The sequence below is a fragment of the Diaporthe batatas genome (assembly GCF_019321695.1).
Source record: "Diaporthe batatas strain CRI 302-4 chromosome Unknown Contig00005, whole genome shotgun sequence".
Lineage (NCBI taxonomy): Eukaryota > Fungi > Ascomycota > Sordariomycetes > Diaporthales > Diaporthaceae > Diaporthe > Diaporthe batatas.
In genome coordinates, this window is record NW_025408552.1 from 1,584,429 (window position 1) to 1,598,848 (window position 14,420).

The 14,420-nt window shown below is 56.4% G+C and overlaps 5 protein-coding genes across 5 annotated transcripts; 2 read left to right on the forward strand and 3 right to left on the reverse strand.

Annotated features, from left to right (window-relative positions):
* Positions 1-1,143: 1,143 nt before the first annotated feature.
* KVR01_005628 (uncharacterized protein) lies at positions 1,144-3,905 on the reverse strand (the record flags this gene model as incomplete). Its single annotated transcript, XM_044793533.1, has 1 exon — positions 1,144-3,905. The coding sequence occupies one exon, from the start codon at positions 3,903-3,905 to the stop codon at positions 1,191-1,193; it is 2,715 nt and encodes a 904-aa protein (XP_044646073.1). The 3' UTR covers positions 1,144-1,190.
* A 544-nt stretch (positions 3,906-4,449) lies between these two features.
* KVR01_005617 (uncharacterized protein) lies at positions 4,450-5,049 on the reverse strand (the record flags this gene model as incomplete). The annotated part of the gene is made up of 1 exon (XM_044790138.1): positions 4,450-5,049. The coding sequence occupies one exon, from the start codon at positions 5,047-5,049 to the stop codon at positions 4,450-4,452; it is 600 nt and encodes a 199-aa protein (XP_044646062.1).
* A 1,000-nt stretch (positions 5,050-6,049) lies between these two features.
* Positions 6,050-7,349, forward strand: KVR01_004885 (lumazine synthase RIB4). The gene is made up of 2 exons (XM_044782540.1): positions 6,050-6,376; positions 6,547-7,349. Exons 1-2 carry the CDS (start codon positions 6,180-6,182, stop codon positions 6,956-6,958), a joined length of 609 nt encoding a protein of 202 aa, XP_044645330.1. The 5' UTR covers positions 6,050-6,179; the 3' UTR covers positions 6,959-7,349.
* Positions 7,350-7,621: 272 nt separating this feature from the next.
* KVR01_005121 (uncharacterized protein) lies at positions 7,622-12,704 on the reverse strand. Its single transcript, XM_044788719.1, has 3 exons — positions 11,830-12,704; positions 10,855-11,690; positions 7,622-10,657 (listed from the first exon to the last, which is right to left on the reverse strand). Exons 2-3 carry the CDS (start codon positions 11,079-11,081, stop codon positions 8,011-8,013), a joined length of 2,874 nt encoding a protein of 957 aa, XP_044645566.1. The 5' UTR covers positions 11,082-11,690; positions 11,830-12,704; the 3' UTR covers positions 7,622-8,010.
* On the forward strand, positions 11,131-11,797 carry KVR01_005193 (uncharacterized protein; the record flags this gene model as incomplete). The annotated part of the gene is made up of 3 exons (XM_044787556.1): positions 11,131-11,238; positions 11,518-11,625; positions 11,675-11,797. 3 exons carry the CDS (start codon positions 11,131-11,133, stop codon positions 11,795-11,797), a joined length of 339 nt encoding a protein of 112 aa, XP_044645638.1.
* Positions 12,705-14,420: the final 1,716 nt, after the last annotated feature.

The window sequence follows — 14,420 nt, forward strand, 5'->3', positions numbered from 1 at the left end:
AAAGGAATCTCCGTGCGCCACAGAGCCCGGCCCCAGAGGCCTCAGCGACAGACAAGGACGAACCAGCTCCTCGGGTGGCTTCCCCCCGCCCCCACCGTCACCGAGGCCACTGTCCTCAGCGTTACCTGTGCTTACGGTCTGGCGGTATGCCCGTGCTGGACGTCCCGATCACAACGGGGCCGGCTAACGGCTAACACCCAAAGAGAGAAGGGGTCATCTCCGGGCGCCCATCACGACCAAGGCACTACTATTTTGAGCATACAAGACAGGCCGACAGAGATACGGACGGTCGGAATCCCGCCCTTGCCCTGGGTGGCCCCATATTATCCGTAGGGTATGGGTATCCACCACCGCTCCGGGCGCGCCAAGCCGTGGCCCTGCGTCACCGGCTGCACGGCCGCACCATGACGATCCCTTTCCTCTCTGGCCACCAGAAAGTCTCAGGGCCGTTGCGGCAGTGTGGGCGAGCGGGTCCCCGGCCAACTCGCGGGCAGGGTAACCTGTCTGCCTGTGGGAATCTCTTGTCATTGGGGACCAGAATGGGAGTGTCCCCTCGCTTGCTGCCGATCAATCGGTTGTCTTTTGACTTCGTCAGCCAAAACAAAAAAAAAGGGAAAGAAATCCCCACTGGCGTCGAGAGTTGGGCTGGGTGCCCGCTCCTCCACTCGCTTCCGGCCCATCTTTACACAGTACGCTCGTACCCTCGTCCCGGGCTGTCAGCCATCACAGCTCCAAATACGAGGTTCTCTCCTGTCCAATAGCACTGTCTCGAAAACACAAAAAAGGCACCAAATGCACAAAACTTGGCAGCGACACTGGTCAAGTGGCCTCACAAGAAAAGCGGTATGCACCCAGATTCCAGATCGCAACGGCGATCATCAGATCCTGCCATTGGAAACCACCAATTGCTTGCAGCTACATCCCGTGTGGCCATGAGGTGCATGCATCGGCCGTGTACAGTGAGCCTCTCTGTTTCGGCGATCCACCGATGCCCTCGGTCACTCACAATTAGCCCGAAATCAACAACAGTCAATAGCAAGTGCTTTGGGTCATAGCCTCATCCCAATCTAGCCACAGAATATCAATGGAATGCCGGCCGGGCTTAGTTGGCAGCATGCTCTCATGTTCCCCAGCAAATGATCTGAACAAACTCCCTAAATGTAAATGTTCACACGTCGGAGCAACAACGGCTAAGCGGCCACAGTTCTCTTCACTGCCTTCCGTAGATCGATTTCGATCTCTGCTTTCTCCCCAAAGGTCTTCTCTGTCCAGCTTGCAACCACGGTCTGCAGTTTAGACTGGATGTCGTTCACATCCTCCAAGCTCATCGTGTCGCCGAAGCGCACTCCCTCGCGGTAAGCAGTCAAAGAGGCCGTTCTTTTCGACGCAATGCAGGTCTGGGCTGTCTCGTGGCTCAGGTACAATACGAGCTGTCCTGTTCCATTGCCGGAAGGAATTGTCTCTAGGGGCAACTTGTCAGTTTTCGTCCTTTTGATGGACTGCCGGCCCTCTCTCCGATGTGCCGCCTCTGAGCGCTGCCTTCGTATCAGGTACTGTCTAGAATCCCCATCAAACGTGCTGATCCCGGCTGCCTGTTGTTCAGTCATCAGATGGGCGCCATGGCCGTCTCCAAGGGCCACAGGACGGAGATCCGGTAGTGTAGATGACGCCAAGCGGTGGTCTGTCATGGCGACATTCGCGATCTTCTCGGCGTTTCGCTGTTCAATTGAATGATCTTCGCGCTCGCTGTGACCCTGATCACGTTTGTTGACTCTTCTAGGTTTCCGGAATGGGGGGTTTTGCCGCATTCGCGTCGGGATGTCGTCGATGCGAAGCTGCGCCTGGGCTGGGTCATCGTGCTGGGACTCTCGTGACTCGTCAAAGGATAATGTGGTCTGAAACAGCCCATCTCGATCGATTTTGTCAGCGGCTGTATCGCTGTGTGGCCTGTAATCGGGCAGCTGGCGTCTTTCGGTCGATCGGTCCGCGGGCGGAAGTGACTGAGGCGGCTCATGAATTGTTCCTCGAGAACTTGTCTGTGGATATCGAGAATTCGGCGGGCCAGCATATGTGATATTGGGGGCTTGAACATGACCGATATGCGATGTTGAAAATCTCTTCACGCGAGGTGTATCCAGGTCCCTGGGTGCGTTCATCTGTGGCTGCAGGATCGGCAATTCCTCCTCGAATGGTTCGACAGGTGCGGAAAATCCATAATGCTCTTCTGTACGCACAACATGTCGACCGGCGCTGGCTTCCGTGACATCATCAGCGGTTATCTGCCGAGCAGGTGCAGTCAATCTTGCGATAGTCCAGGGGTTCAAGGCTTCTTTGTGGCTGTCGCTTGGCCCTTCGTGCGATGGAAACGTCTCCTGCAAGTCGTAGGAACCGAGGCCGTTAGTCTCGGCTTCTTCGTCTGATGATAGGTTCGGGTCCGTTGACATGTTCACAACGAACTTCCTCTTGCGACCTGGCCTATTAGATGGGTTTGTTGGATCCGGAACACTGTTCCCGGACTCATGTAACAGCAATGTTTGAAGACTGGCCTTCGTCTGAGTCTCTGGCGCTCGAAGACGACACGCTTGCTGAGACGGGACGGCACATACATCCAAAGGACCTCGCAGGGAAATATTTGGACTAAGTGCTTCAGGTGTTCTGGGCTGACGAATGTGCTCAACGTAGGGCAGCTCATCAAGGTGCGATGTGAATGGCTTGTGGCAATGATGGGGTCCATCACTGCTTGGCGGCGGTGTTTGCGTCTGAGTATCTCTTGCAAGTGGCCTTCTTTCGATCGTTGCGAAAGCGTCCACAGCCCGTAGATTCTGGTACGTGTTCGAGCAAAGTCCCTCGAATAGGCCGACTAGCTGAGACTCGTCCACGAAAAGGACTTGGCTCTTCGATGGCTCGACATTGGGATCATAAGAACCGGGGGAACACTTGACGTTGACGCAGGTGAATAGATCGGTCAATCTTCTGTCTTCAGCATCCACAGCCAAAGATGTCTTGAAGTGCGCCTTGAGTATTGACATCGATTTCTTCATGGTGCCGTGCGAGGTCGAAACGGGACGGGAGTCGACAGATACGAAGGAACCCTTGGACAGCTTTGACAGGTCTGCATCTGGCTTGGGTAAGACTGCCTCGATGATAATCTGTGTCTTTTCGTGGGCGTCTTTCCCTGTAGGTGAATCTGCCTTGTAGGACTCTGTTCTGAAGACGCATTCCGCCACGACGCCAGCCCCGAATACCTGAACAACAGCCTCTCTGACGCCGGCCCCAGGGCGTGGCGAGTAAGACCAATTCTGCTTGATATCTCCTCCCACTACTTTGAGGGAAAGGCGAACCAGCGGCCTAGCCAGAGCATAAGCCTGAAACAGATGCTTGACTTTGGCGAGATTCTTTTGTGCGTCCTTCTCAGCAACTTGTTCCCTGACCGGAATGAATTTGAAGAGCCCCGTCACGGTCACAGTCGTGCCAACTGGGGCAGAGACCCGCTGCTGGCTCTCAATTCCGCCAACACCGGCACATATAGTTAGTTTCATAGCTGTCGAGTCTCCGATACACCTGGTGACGACGGTGATGCGGCCCAGAGAGTTCGTGCTGGCCAGTGCCTGACCCCGGAAACCAAGCGTCTTCACCCCAAGGGCCTGTAGCTCTTCGAAGGAGTGCAGCTTACTCGTATGGCCCACGCAGCCGAGTGATTTAAAGTCCTCTTCTTGAATTCCGTGCCCATTGTCCCTGACCTGGATCCTGTCAATAAGGTTTGGTGAAACCAGTATCTCGACAGAGTTGGCTTCCGCGTCAAGAGCGTTGTCCAGGAGCTCTTTGATCACGTCAACTGGTGAGGAAACGGCCGCCGCAGAGCCCAGAAGACGGACCGTTTTCTCTGGAAGGGGAATGATGCGCATCTTAAGATGGTCTTCAAAATTGCTTGACGGGGGCGTCGCGACACGTTGCAAGGCCTAGGGAGTGTGACTTGATCAATACGGACGGATGATAAAAAGTAGAACCCTGTAGGATCGCAAATCCATACGATAGTTGGAGAAGCTAAATCAATGTCTGGATACCTACCTAGGTACCTACCTAGGTAGTTACGAAAATCTAGGAAGGAAGGCCATCTTTCAGTAACATGGTCCGGGTCGCCAAACACAAGAGGAAGCTACGGTGTGAGTCGACCATAGTGAAGAAAGGGTCAGGGAGCTCGTTTTGAGCAACAATATCTCATGGATTTTATGAGAAACAGCATCTAACATACTTCATGTTCAACATATTCTCCTTGTAACAGTCGATCCATTCTTTTGATGGTGGTGAAAGGCAGACGAAGGACGCCGCGCAGCCAACGCCCAAAACCCCAAGCTGGCTCCTTCCTCCCTCCCGAATAACAGGCCTCGCCAAGATCCTGCTGTGCCCTGCCTACCTAGGTAGGTACCTAGGTAGTGATGACCATGTCAATCAGTCAAAAAGAATTTCGACCTTGACGCGTGACCACCTGGTTGGGTCACCCTTGAGAAGCAAGTCCCGCAGATGGGAATCATGATTCTTGATGTATTCGAGGTAGCGCGCCTCCCAGGAATCGCACCTTGACACGGAACGAGTGATGGCCTTGCTCTCACGTGCATGAGACTCGTCCCACCATTTGAAAGCCTCATCGCGGCCCTGTACAGTGCGCAGGTCATGTATCACACTCGAGCTATACCCCCCTCTGACCGACGTCCACGTAAGCTTGCACTTCCGACCTTTCTTGTATGTGCAGCCATAAATGCGGAACGAGCCAGCTTCCACTCCATGTTCAAAGACCTCACGCCTCTGTTCCGTGGAGGTCGCACGCCGCCAAGGGGTCTCCTGGTTATTCTTGAGATTCTTGCGACTCTTGTTGACCTGCTCACGAATATTCTCAATTTTCGTGCGGCGCTCCTGGTCTCGTTTCTCTTGACGGTCCTTGCGATACTGCCTGATCAAGACGAATGGGCAGTATGACTGCTTGGGGGCGGTTGTCGTCTGCGTCTTCTCGCAAAAATCCTCCGAATCGGAGTCCGTGGTGTAAGCACCCATGTTTGATGTGTGTCCAGGTTTAATCTTAACAAAGCTAGGATTGTTTTGACTCAGGCTTATGTTGTGAAAAAGGAGAAGACCTAGGATGGAACGTCACTGCTACACACGAGTCTTTATGTAGCAGGTCAAAGGCATGCGAACGTCTATACGAGGTTGCCATCATCCCTAAGGAGCTTCGTCTGGGTCTTGGTTCGGACAAGTCTGAATGAACTCTCAACGGACAGCAGCGGCGTGTTGGCCGAGGCGTGTCGCTCGAAGTCCAGTTTGCAACGCTTGATGCTATAGAAAAGCCTATTCTGTGTTGGGCAGGCTCCATTCGATATAGAGCAACACTAGACCGGTGGCCCTCCAACACAGACCATCCTCGGGCCTCTGAACATTAATGAGCACGCTGCAACCACCTGCTACAGTGTGGCAGGTTGAGAGTACGAGGCCTCACAGCTACTCTAAGCTGAAATGAGTAAGAAGCACATATCGTAAGCGCCTGACGGACAAGCAACCAGACTGTGTTCCGGCACCAACTCGTCGACGCCGTCAAGCCCAAAAGTTCACCAGGCTGAGAGCAGCAGACGGAGAACACGAGAAAGCACTGTTTCCCGTGACAGAGCGCTCAGACAATTTCACAGGGCAGCGTCACTCGGCCAGAGAAGCTCTCGGCGGTTCGACCAGCACAATTAAACACACCAAGACACGGTCGGTCGGAGCTTGGGGGAAGGCGGCGTGGAGGTCGGGTAAGGCTGCTCGTTGTGAATTGTATCTGCCGTCCGGGATAGAGTTGCGTGCAAATCCCATAAAATCGTGAAATACTACGACCTTGAACAGGAACAGTCATCTTAAAAGGGGATGTTTACGATTAGACACTCGAGTGAGGTCCAAATAAGGATCGAGCACATGTTCAACATGGTGGCTTACATAATCCTGGACGTTCCAGGTCCCGGCCCCCACCCTGCAAAGCCGCGGGGTCGCCATTTGGACCCTCCCCCTTCTTCAGCTACCCGAACTACATATGCAGTCTACCGAGCCGGGCAAGCAGCTTGACGAAACGGAATCAACAGCTCCCACCCCCAGAGCCTAGACCCTCTTCCATCCACAAACAATTAACACGCAGCCTTTGGTTACACACCTTCAACATGAAGGGCCCAACCCCAGAACAGCACGACGGCTCCGGCCTGCGGATCGGCATTGTCCACGCCCGCTGGAACGCCGAGATCATCGACCCCCTCCTGGAGGGCACCAAGGCGAAGCTGCTGGCCTGCGGCGTGCAGGAGAGCAACATCATCGTCGAGTCCGTCCCGGGGTCCTGGGAGCTGCCAATTGGCGTCCAGCGGTGAGCCATTCGTCCCTACCTGTCTCCAAGAGCTGCTCCAATGGGCTCGTCCCATCCCATTTCTCCCGTCCGTCAATGACGCAGCTCCCCCCCCACCAGGCCGCAGACAGGCACCCACCCCTCCATAAATTACCCGTACCGTGTGCTGAACCATCCCGCAAACCACTCAGGATGTACGCCGCCTCCCAGATCCAATCCTCCTCCTCGTCAACCGCCAGCGCCGGCGACCTCCTCGGCGGGTCCACGACGGACCTCGCCTCCCTGTCCTCGACGGGCGCAGGCAAGGGCGCCACGCTGTCGACGGCCTTCGACGCCATCATCGCCATTGGCGTCCTGATCAAGGGCGAGACCATGCACTTCGAGTACATCGCCGACTCCGTCTCGCACGGCCTGATGCGCGTCGGGCTTGACACGGGCGTCCCCGTCATTTTCGGCGTGTTGACCGTCCTCAGCGAGGACCAGGCAAAGGCCCGCGCCGGCATCGCCAGCGGCAGCCACAACCACGGTGAGGACTGGGGGCTCGCCGCCGTCGAGATGGGCGGCAAGCGCAAGGGCTGGGCTAGCGGCAAGCTGTCGTCGTAGGGGCCGGATGGGACATGTGCGGAGGGATAGGCGCCACCAGGTAGGAGCGTCGAGGGTGGGTTGAATGAAGTCTATCACGGAGAGGGCAACTACGGCAAACCGATGGGGGGGGGGGGGGCAAAATGCCTACACAAACCTTGCACCTGCAATCTACGGTGGCGGTTCAGCCGTAGGCGCGGCGATCGGTAGCATCATCCGCTTCCTGAAGCTTGCCCAGCAGAGGGAGGCATGCTTGTCGGGAAATGGACATGCGCCAGCCGGAAACTACCTAGGTACCTAGGTCTGATCTTGCAAGCCATTGGATAGGCTGCGAGAGATATCAGCATGCACCTGCCATACCTTCTAGGATGTAATGATTCGATCAAGATGAATAGACTGAATGATTCACCCTAGCTGCGGACTGGCTGTGATATTGTGGGTATGTTGATTACGCATTTGTATTGTGGTATGCTCTTCAACGGGTTCTCGGCCCCCTGGCTGCCCAGGCATCCCCACTATTCAAGACAGTCACTAGATCCGGACATATTCAGGTAATGGTGGGGGTGATATGGGTATAGTCAGGGAGACGACACTAAATATAGGGATGCGCAAGTGGTTCGCGTCGATGGCATGGAGACAAAGGCAGAGAAGGCTTAGCACGGCGGAGCACAGGGTCCAGAGAGTCTAGTCGATGCCCAACATTAGAATTAATCCCTACGGAAGGGATGTCTATCATAATCTCGTTCCCGAGTTGCGACCCGCCCTGCCTAAGTACATCTTAGCTACCCAAACTGCAACGCCTATGTATCAAGTTTGCAAGCCCCCATGTGCCGAAATATACACGTACATAGGCACACACACACAATTTGCCCTCCTCCTTCCGGGTCACTTCGCCCCAAATGGTGAGATGAACGATGAGTAAATGACTGTCAAATGCTGTAGGAGGTGTTTTGGATGCCGTGAAAAGTTATGCTGCCAGAATGCTTCGCCGGTTGAGATTACCCAAATCATGCTCCCCTCCCCCAATTTCACCACCAAACGACTTGTCTTTTTTCAACACCCAAATGCTCCATTCACGTGATAAGAGAGCCAATGTCAAGGCCACCGGGCGCCAGGGTCTTCCTCGTTTTCCAAGAAGACTTCTTCTTGTCTCTCTTGGCCTTCATAGCCGCCCAACCCTCCTCATCATCGTCGTCCGCATCTTCGCCTGCTGATGACTTCCCGGCATCCGACTTCTTCGGCGACGTCGCCCCGATGGGTCGCAGCGTCTGCGCATCACTATAAGGGCTGAGAGTTGAGCCCATCATGGACGACTGTCGGGTGTGGTCAGGCGTGATTGCGGGGCCTGGAGCCGGCATCTGCGAAACAGGGCGGTATCGGCCAGGGAGGCCAACGTTGCTACGCTCGGATGGCGCAATAGATGGTGTGTAACCGTTGCCCTGCTGACGAATCGATCCTGCATAACCGGGCTGAGGGGCCTGGAGCCAGGAGGAGGAGCTCGGCTGGACCATGCTCATGGTCCGGCCGTGCAATTCACCCATAGACTGGTCCATCATCGGTGTCTCCAAATATGAGCCGCGTGCCCCTGTGTTCATGTCCATGCCCATGGGCATCCCCATGCCCATGCCCATGCCCATGCCAGGGCCGCCCATCCCCTGGACTGTGCCCATTGAATTGCTGCCCATGTGGCCGGCGGACCGAGGTGGTCCATTGCCGTAGTTGTTGTTGTTGTTGTTGTTGCCGGCCATCATCTGCATGAACTGCATCTGCATCTGCATAAACTGGGACATCTGCTGATTCAGCTGTAATTGCGCCTGCTCGTTGGGCGACAGCATCGGCATGACTGGTTGCTGAGGATACATCATCTGTTGGGGGATGCCCTGCACGGGATCAAATCCGCCCGGGCCTGCTTGCGGCATGGCCTGGTAATTATCCATCTGAGCGACCTGAGGGGTTCCACGCCTCATAGCTCGCGACCGCTCCTCGTTTGCAATGACACCGACGAGACCACCGGGTGGCACAGGCGAGTTATGGCCTGCTGGGGCGCCCCCGCCCAATGCAAAACTCTCCCTGGGCGGGGCGTTGACCAACCCGTAGGGGTCCTGTGGAAGACCCCTGGCAAAAGGAGGCAGGGACCCGCTGGCCGTCGCATTGTGTCCTGCAGCAGAGCCAGGTCGTTGGAAGCTTGGTTGAGCAGCCTGTCGCAGGTTCGGGTTTGACATCATGGTCGTAAGCCGCGTGGGAGGTCGGTTCTTGTTGGGAAACCCGTGGGCGGCTAGAATAGCCAGGGGCACTTCCTCGTCATCCTCCGAGACTTCTGACGAGGAGTTCCTTGATGCTTCCGGGACCACGAGGTTCGGCGTGCTCAAAGACATTGGCATGCTTGGCCGCGAAGGACCCGCATCAGGAGACTCGCCGGTGACCTTCATCATTTGTTGGCGGTAGACGGTCATGTGTGCCTCCTGCTTTCTTCGTTGCTTTGCGAGTTGCTTGGACTTCTCTGCCTCATCCTCGTCGTCATCATAGTTGATCTCGTCCTCGTCCTCGTCGTCATGGGTCTCTTCTTTGGCCTTGTCCACCTCTGCCCGCCTCTCCTCGACCTCCTTGTCCTTTCGGTATTGCTCGAATTCGGAGGCCGTCATTGTCTTGTTCTTAGCTGGCGTCTCGGCCTGCTTCGGGGCCGGCTTCTGCGCTGGCTGCCGCGGGGTACTGAATCTTTCAGAATTCAGGGGAACATTGTCGAACATGTTATCGTCGTCGTCTACCGTGTCCAACTTGGAAGGCACCGCCGGGGGAGACACAACTCGGTAACCAGGCCCAGACGTGTCCTCGTTCCTTCTGTAACGCCCGCCGACAACCTCGACCGGAGTCTGGCTTCTGCTGTTGGCATCCGACATAAACCGATTGACAGCAAGAAGGGAGGTGTTCAAATCGTCTCCCTCGCTTGTTTCCAGAGCATTGCTGATCGACTTTCTCCTCCCGCTAAAGATCGCGCTAGTCCTCTTGAGGAGGTTCTCAGAGCTGGAATGACCAGGACCCCTAGGTCTTGACTGAGGCTCCCCGTGTGCTGGGACTGGGGGAGGTGTGTTTTCTTTTGCTGGTGATGGGATACGGGGGCTTCCCGTGAGGAGATTCTCGTTGGAGTGGTGGCTGGCCCAGGAATGCGGGGGTGGCTCGACTTTGGAGGTGTGGTCGATATGGATAGGCGAAGGTGCATTTAGACGCCCGCCGGTGGGAGCCGGAGGCTGTAGAACCTGTCGCCCGTTCTCGTCTTTTAGTGTCATGACGCTAGATCTCTTGTCAAACCCGAGTAGCATTTTGCTGAAACTACCACCGAGGTCGAAGCCGATATCCTGGTCTACCTTTGGGGGAGTGACCGTGGCGTCGGTCGAGCCGGTCGTCGCCCTAGCCCTACCACTCTTATACTGTTCGGGCACTGCAGGAGTGATCGGCACGTCTTCGTCACCAGCGGGTACGGCGGGCAATTGTTTCTTAGAAGCACCAAAAGACCACGATCGTCCGGCAGACTTGAGGAAACCCGACGGACCCGGTTTGGTCAAGGGAGACTGCTGAGGGGCGTCTGTCAGAGATCTTTTGTTGGGCAACCTCCAGTCGTCTTGACCATTCAAGTCTGCAGAAGACGGAGCGGTGGATGCAGCGCTGTGTCGAGAAGAGTTGTCGGTCGAGTTGGTCTTGGTAGTGTTGGACGACCCGCTGCCACTAGTGAAAGAGTCAGCCCCGTATCCACCCAGGCCCCATTTCGATTAAATTCTGGACCGGGTATGGACTCAAGTTGAGACACCGTAAACTTAAATTGGCAGTCCGTGTGGGAAATTGAAAAGGCAGCTACTGTGGCAAGTGCTGCCGGAGCAGCCGCAGGCCCAGTGGAGTTGGGTTGAAAGCGATAAAAAACATACCGGTTCTTGGGCTTGAAATCCGCGAAGATGTTGTCTTCCACCGAGATGTCCGACACTGTTGTTTTGGGGAGAGTATGGGTTTTTGCTGACAATCTCACGCCGCCGTCAAATGACTTGCCGTTGCCTTCAGCCACTTCGGAACGGTCTAGAACGCGAAATGAAGGTGCTGCTATGTCATTTTCGCTCTCTGCGGTTGACTTCCGCTTGCCAAACGCGAATCTAGGCATATGAACTCGAGGGCTGGCAGTAGTTGACACAATCAACTACAGCCCATGAATGCTCAATTCGCCGTCAGCGGATGAACTTGTCGGGGCGTGGCTGATTGTCGACGTTGCAGAGGGTGATGTTATAGGCGCCGGTGTCTCGGGTGGTGTAGGAAGTTGGGCAGGATTTGCCCGGAATACGAGGCGGCAGTGGCGCAGATTGGGGCAGTCGGAGCCTCTGAGGTAGTTCACACTCCAAACACAGTCGAGCGACGGGAGAAGCCCGAGAAAGGTCTTTTTTCTCTCTCTTCTTCTTTGACCCCGACCTTAACTGTGACGCGACTAGCCGGTGGACTGCATGTTAGGGGATGTGAAGTTAGCCTTTGTGCCCTGAGAACCTGATGCCGCTGGCCGCTGCTTTTCGAGACGTCGGACGACCGACGTGACATCATTCTAGAAGGCGAGGGCGTCCAGGATAAGCACCTCCACAAGAGCCGCACAAGGGCTCGGAGGTGATAGTGGCTGCTGGAGAACAAGGCCGGAGAAAATTGCAGTATCGTCGGCCCCAGTCTTCGGCCCCAGCCGGTTACTGGGAGTGTGTCTGGGCACCAGGGCAGCGCGGATCGCAGGCTACTGTTGTTACCCGGCGGTGGAATCACACTCAGTCCAAGGAGGTCGTTCAGGTTCCTGGTGCTAGCGGAGACGGCAGGGGCCCAGGCCGGACGTGGCAGCAGATGTGAAAGGGGATGGCATTTGCCTTGCTTGTACTTACGAGATTAACGCAATGCACACGCGCGCACAAAGTAAACAAGCGGTTCGGTTCGGTGGTGGCCAGGCTGCGTCCAATGACGATGCCGGATTAGAAGACTCGAATGGAAGTGAACGAGCAAGGAAATCTGCGAGACAAAGTGGACGCTGAGAAGGACGGGCTGGAGAGAGAAAAAAGCAGGGCCAGTGGGTGTGCGAGTGACACGGCGATGCAGCAGAATATCGTCGGGTGCAAAGAGTGGCGCGGAGACGGAGAGGGTTTCGTCGGAGAGGAAACGAAAGACTGGAGGCACAGTAATAACGGCACAGTACAAGGGACTTGAAGAAACGATTGACCGGTGCAGGACAGCCCGAGCGCAAAGGAAAAAGGCACTAGAAATTACGGAGAGGTCTGGAAGAAAGAGGAAGACGATGCTGCCTGCTTGTTGCTTGGCTGCAGAGAGAAAACACCGCTCTTGTGGCTCACCGGTGGTGGGAGGGGAGGTAGGGTACGGAGGGGGGAGTTGCAGGAGGGAGGGAAGGAGGAAGAAAAGAAAGAAAAAACCGCGAGATTGATCGGTTGATTGCTTGTACGTACGATTGATTGACAGGATTGACATACAGACAGGCAGGCAGGCCGTCATTCAGACCAGTCACGTCCAGCAAGTCAGGCAGGCACAAACTCACAATTCAGGCGGCGGCGGCGGCGGCGAGAAGGGGAAAGGCGTGCTCTGGCGGTTGGCTCAGCCGATCCTCTTGTGGTCGGACAGGGCTCAGGTTCCCATTGCGTCGATTGCCCCCGAGCGCTAGACAAGCTGGCCTGGCTGGCCTGGCTGGCCTGGCTGGCCTTGGTGCAGTACGGTATTTCTCCAGCACGACAGTACCTGGGCTAGGCTAGAGGGTTAGCAACCGGCACCAGCACACTTGCAGCGATTCTGTCATGGGCCGACGGGGTCCAGGGCCCATGGGCGCCGATCCAGGCATGCTTCCCTGCCACCCAGGTGGAGAAGCGATTAATGCTAGACCCAGTTTGCCATTCCAGGGTCGACGAGCCGAGCCATTGCTGCAGCATCTCACGGAGGAGCGGGCAGCAAGCTCCAATGCCCGGGCACTGCCAGGTCGCCAGGTCGCCAGGTCGCCAGGTTGCCAGGCACCTGCTGCGAGGCAACAGGCCGTGATAATGTCTGGGTGCTGCAACAGACGAGGCACGCCCATATCCATCCATATCTGTTGCTGTCACGACAATCGAATTGGCCGGCTAGTGTAGTAGCATGCTCTACTGCGCTCCTACTGCACCGCAAGCCAGGGGCAAGTCCATGTCCGTCGGGCTGGGGCGGGTGGGGACGCCTTGTCTATCCGTACCTAGGTACCTGAGGTTGTACCGTACAGCAGGAAACCACGTGTACCCAAGTACCGCCCTCCTGTCACCGGCCAGTTCCCCTCTGCTCAGCTCCTCGACAGCGACATCCGCCATTCCGGCGAGCTAGCTAAGTAAGTAAGTATTTCGCTGGACGAGATCTTGGAACCTTCTTGCCCGGGTCAGGTACTCCGTAGAGATGAACCACCCTGCTGGAATCGATCGGGGATTTGGTGCCTCCCCCCTCCCCCCTCCCCCCTCACCCCCCTTGTGCTTCACACCCTCCCACGCAGCCAGACCAGGCCTGTATGTACTATCGTAACCCAGAAGCTTATTTTAAAATTAGGCCGTCCTGGGGCTCCCATTCCATCATCAACCACAGAACCAACTCCAACGCAAATGACAGTCATGCTATGCCCTGCTATGCCCTGCTTGCTCGGCCTGAACTGCCTTGTCTGGGCTGACCTTGCCGGGTCCGGCTGTGCTGTGCTGTGCTTGTCGATGGACAAACGGCCCACGACGTAATAATGCCCCACGAGATCCCCGTCGGTTGGCTTATTCTGCCTCCTTCTTTTGTTTCTCTTGTTTTCTCCGACACGACGCGGGAGGGCGCTGGGCCAGCCAGACAAGGGAGCTCCCGCCTCGCACCCGTGTCCCGGCCTCTGCAGCCTCTGCAGCCTCTGCAGAACGTCTTTGGGATGTCTTTTTTTCCCTGCGGCCCAGCAAGCCACATCGACCGCCCCCTTTTTTGTAATTGGGTGACATCGCCGGCCAACTTGTACCACGGCTGGCGCCTCCTGGCCGCCCGGTCCAGCATGGCGCCAGGCCAGCCAGCCAGCGTTTGATGGTGCTGCTATGGCTTTATTTCCATATGGCCATTGGCGGAGCGGAGAGGCCTGCTGGCCTGCTGGCCTGCTGTCGCTCGCTCGCCACCCCCGAGCAGGTGGTAGTTGAAGTGGACTTGGCGTTGGAAATCCCCCGTGTGCCACAGTATTATTGCCAATGCCAAACTACAAGCCTCGGGCAGACACGCCCAGTGCAGACATGTCCGGACAGGACTCTGCCCGGACCCACGGTTTGACGGCACTCAAAACCTCCACCGCGGGCACCTCGGGTGGCTCCAGAGACCCGTACAGGTGCTCACCGCCGCGTTTGGTCCGGAGGGACTCCAGCACTGACGGCGCGTGTGCAGCGTGTCTCGAACAAAGTCGTCGCCTGCAGGGGAAACTCGCTGAGATGCTGTGAATTTTCAGGCACCC

Bases quoted from the DNA above. Each gene is read 5' to 3' on its own strand.
- KVR01_004885 (XM_044782540.1), top strand. From the start codon at position 6,180: ATGAAGGGCCCAACCCCAGAACAGCACGACGGCTCCGGCCTGCGGATC. The intron at 6,377-6,546 runs GTGAGCCATTCG...CAAACCACTCAG, and splicing joins CTGCCAATTGGCGTCCAGCG to GATGTACGCCGCCTCCCAGA.
- KVR01_005121 (XM_044788719.1), bottom strand. From the start codon at position 11,081: ATGCCTAGATTCGCGTTTGGCAAGCGGAAGTCAACCGCAGAGAGCGAA. The intron at 10,658-10,854 runs GTATGTTTTTTA...CTCTTTCACTAG, and splicing joins GATTTCAAGCCCAAGAACCG to TGGCAGCGGGTCGTCCAACA.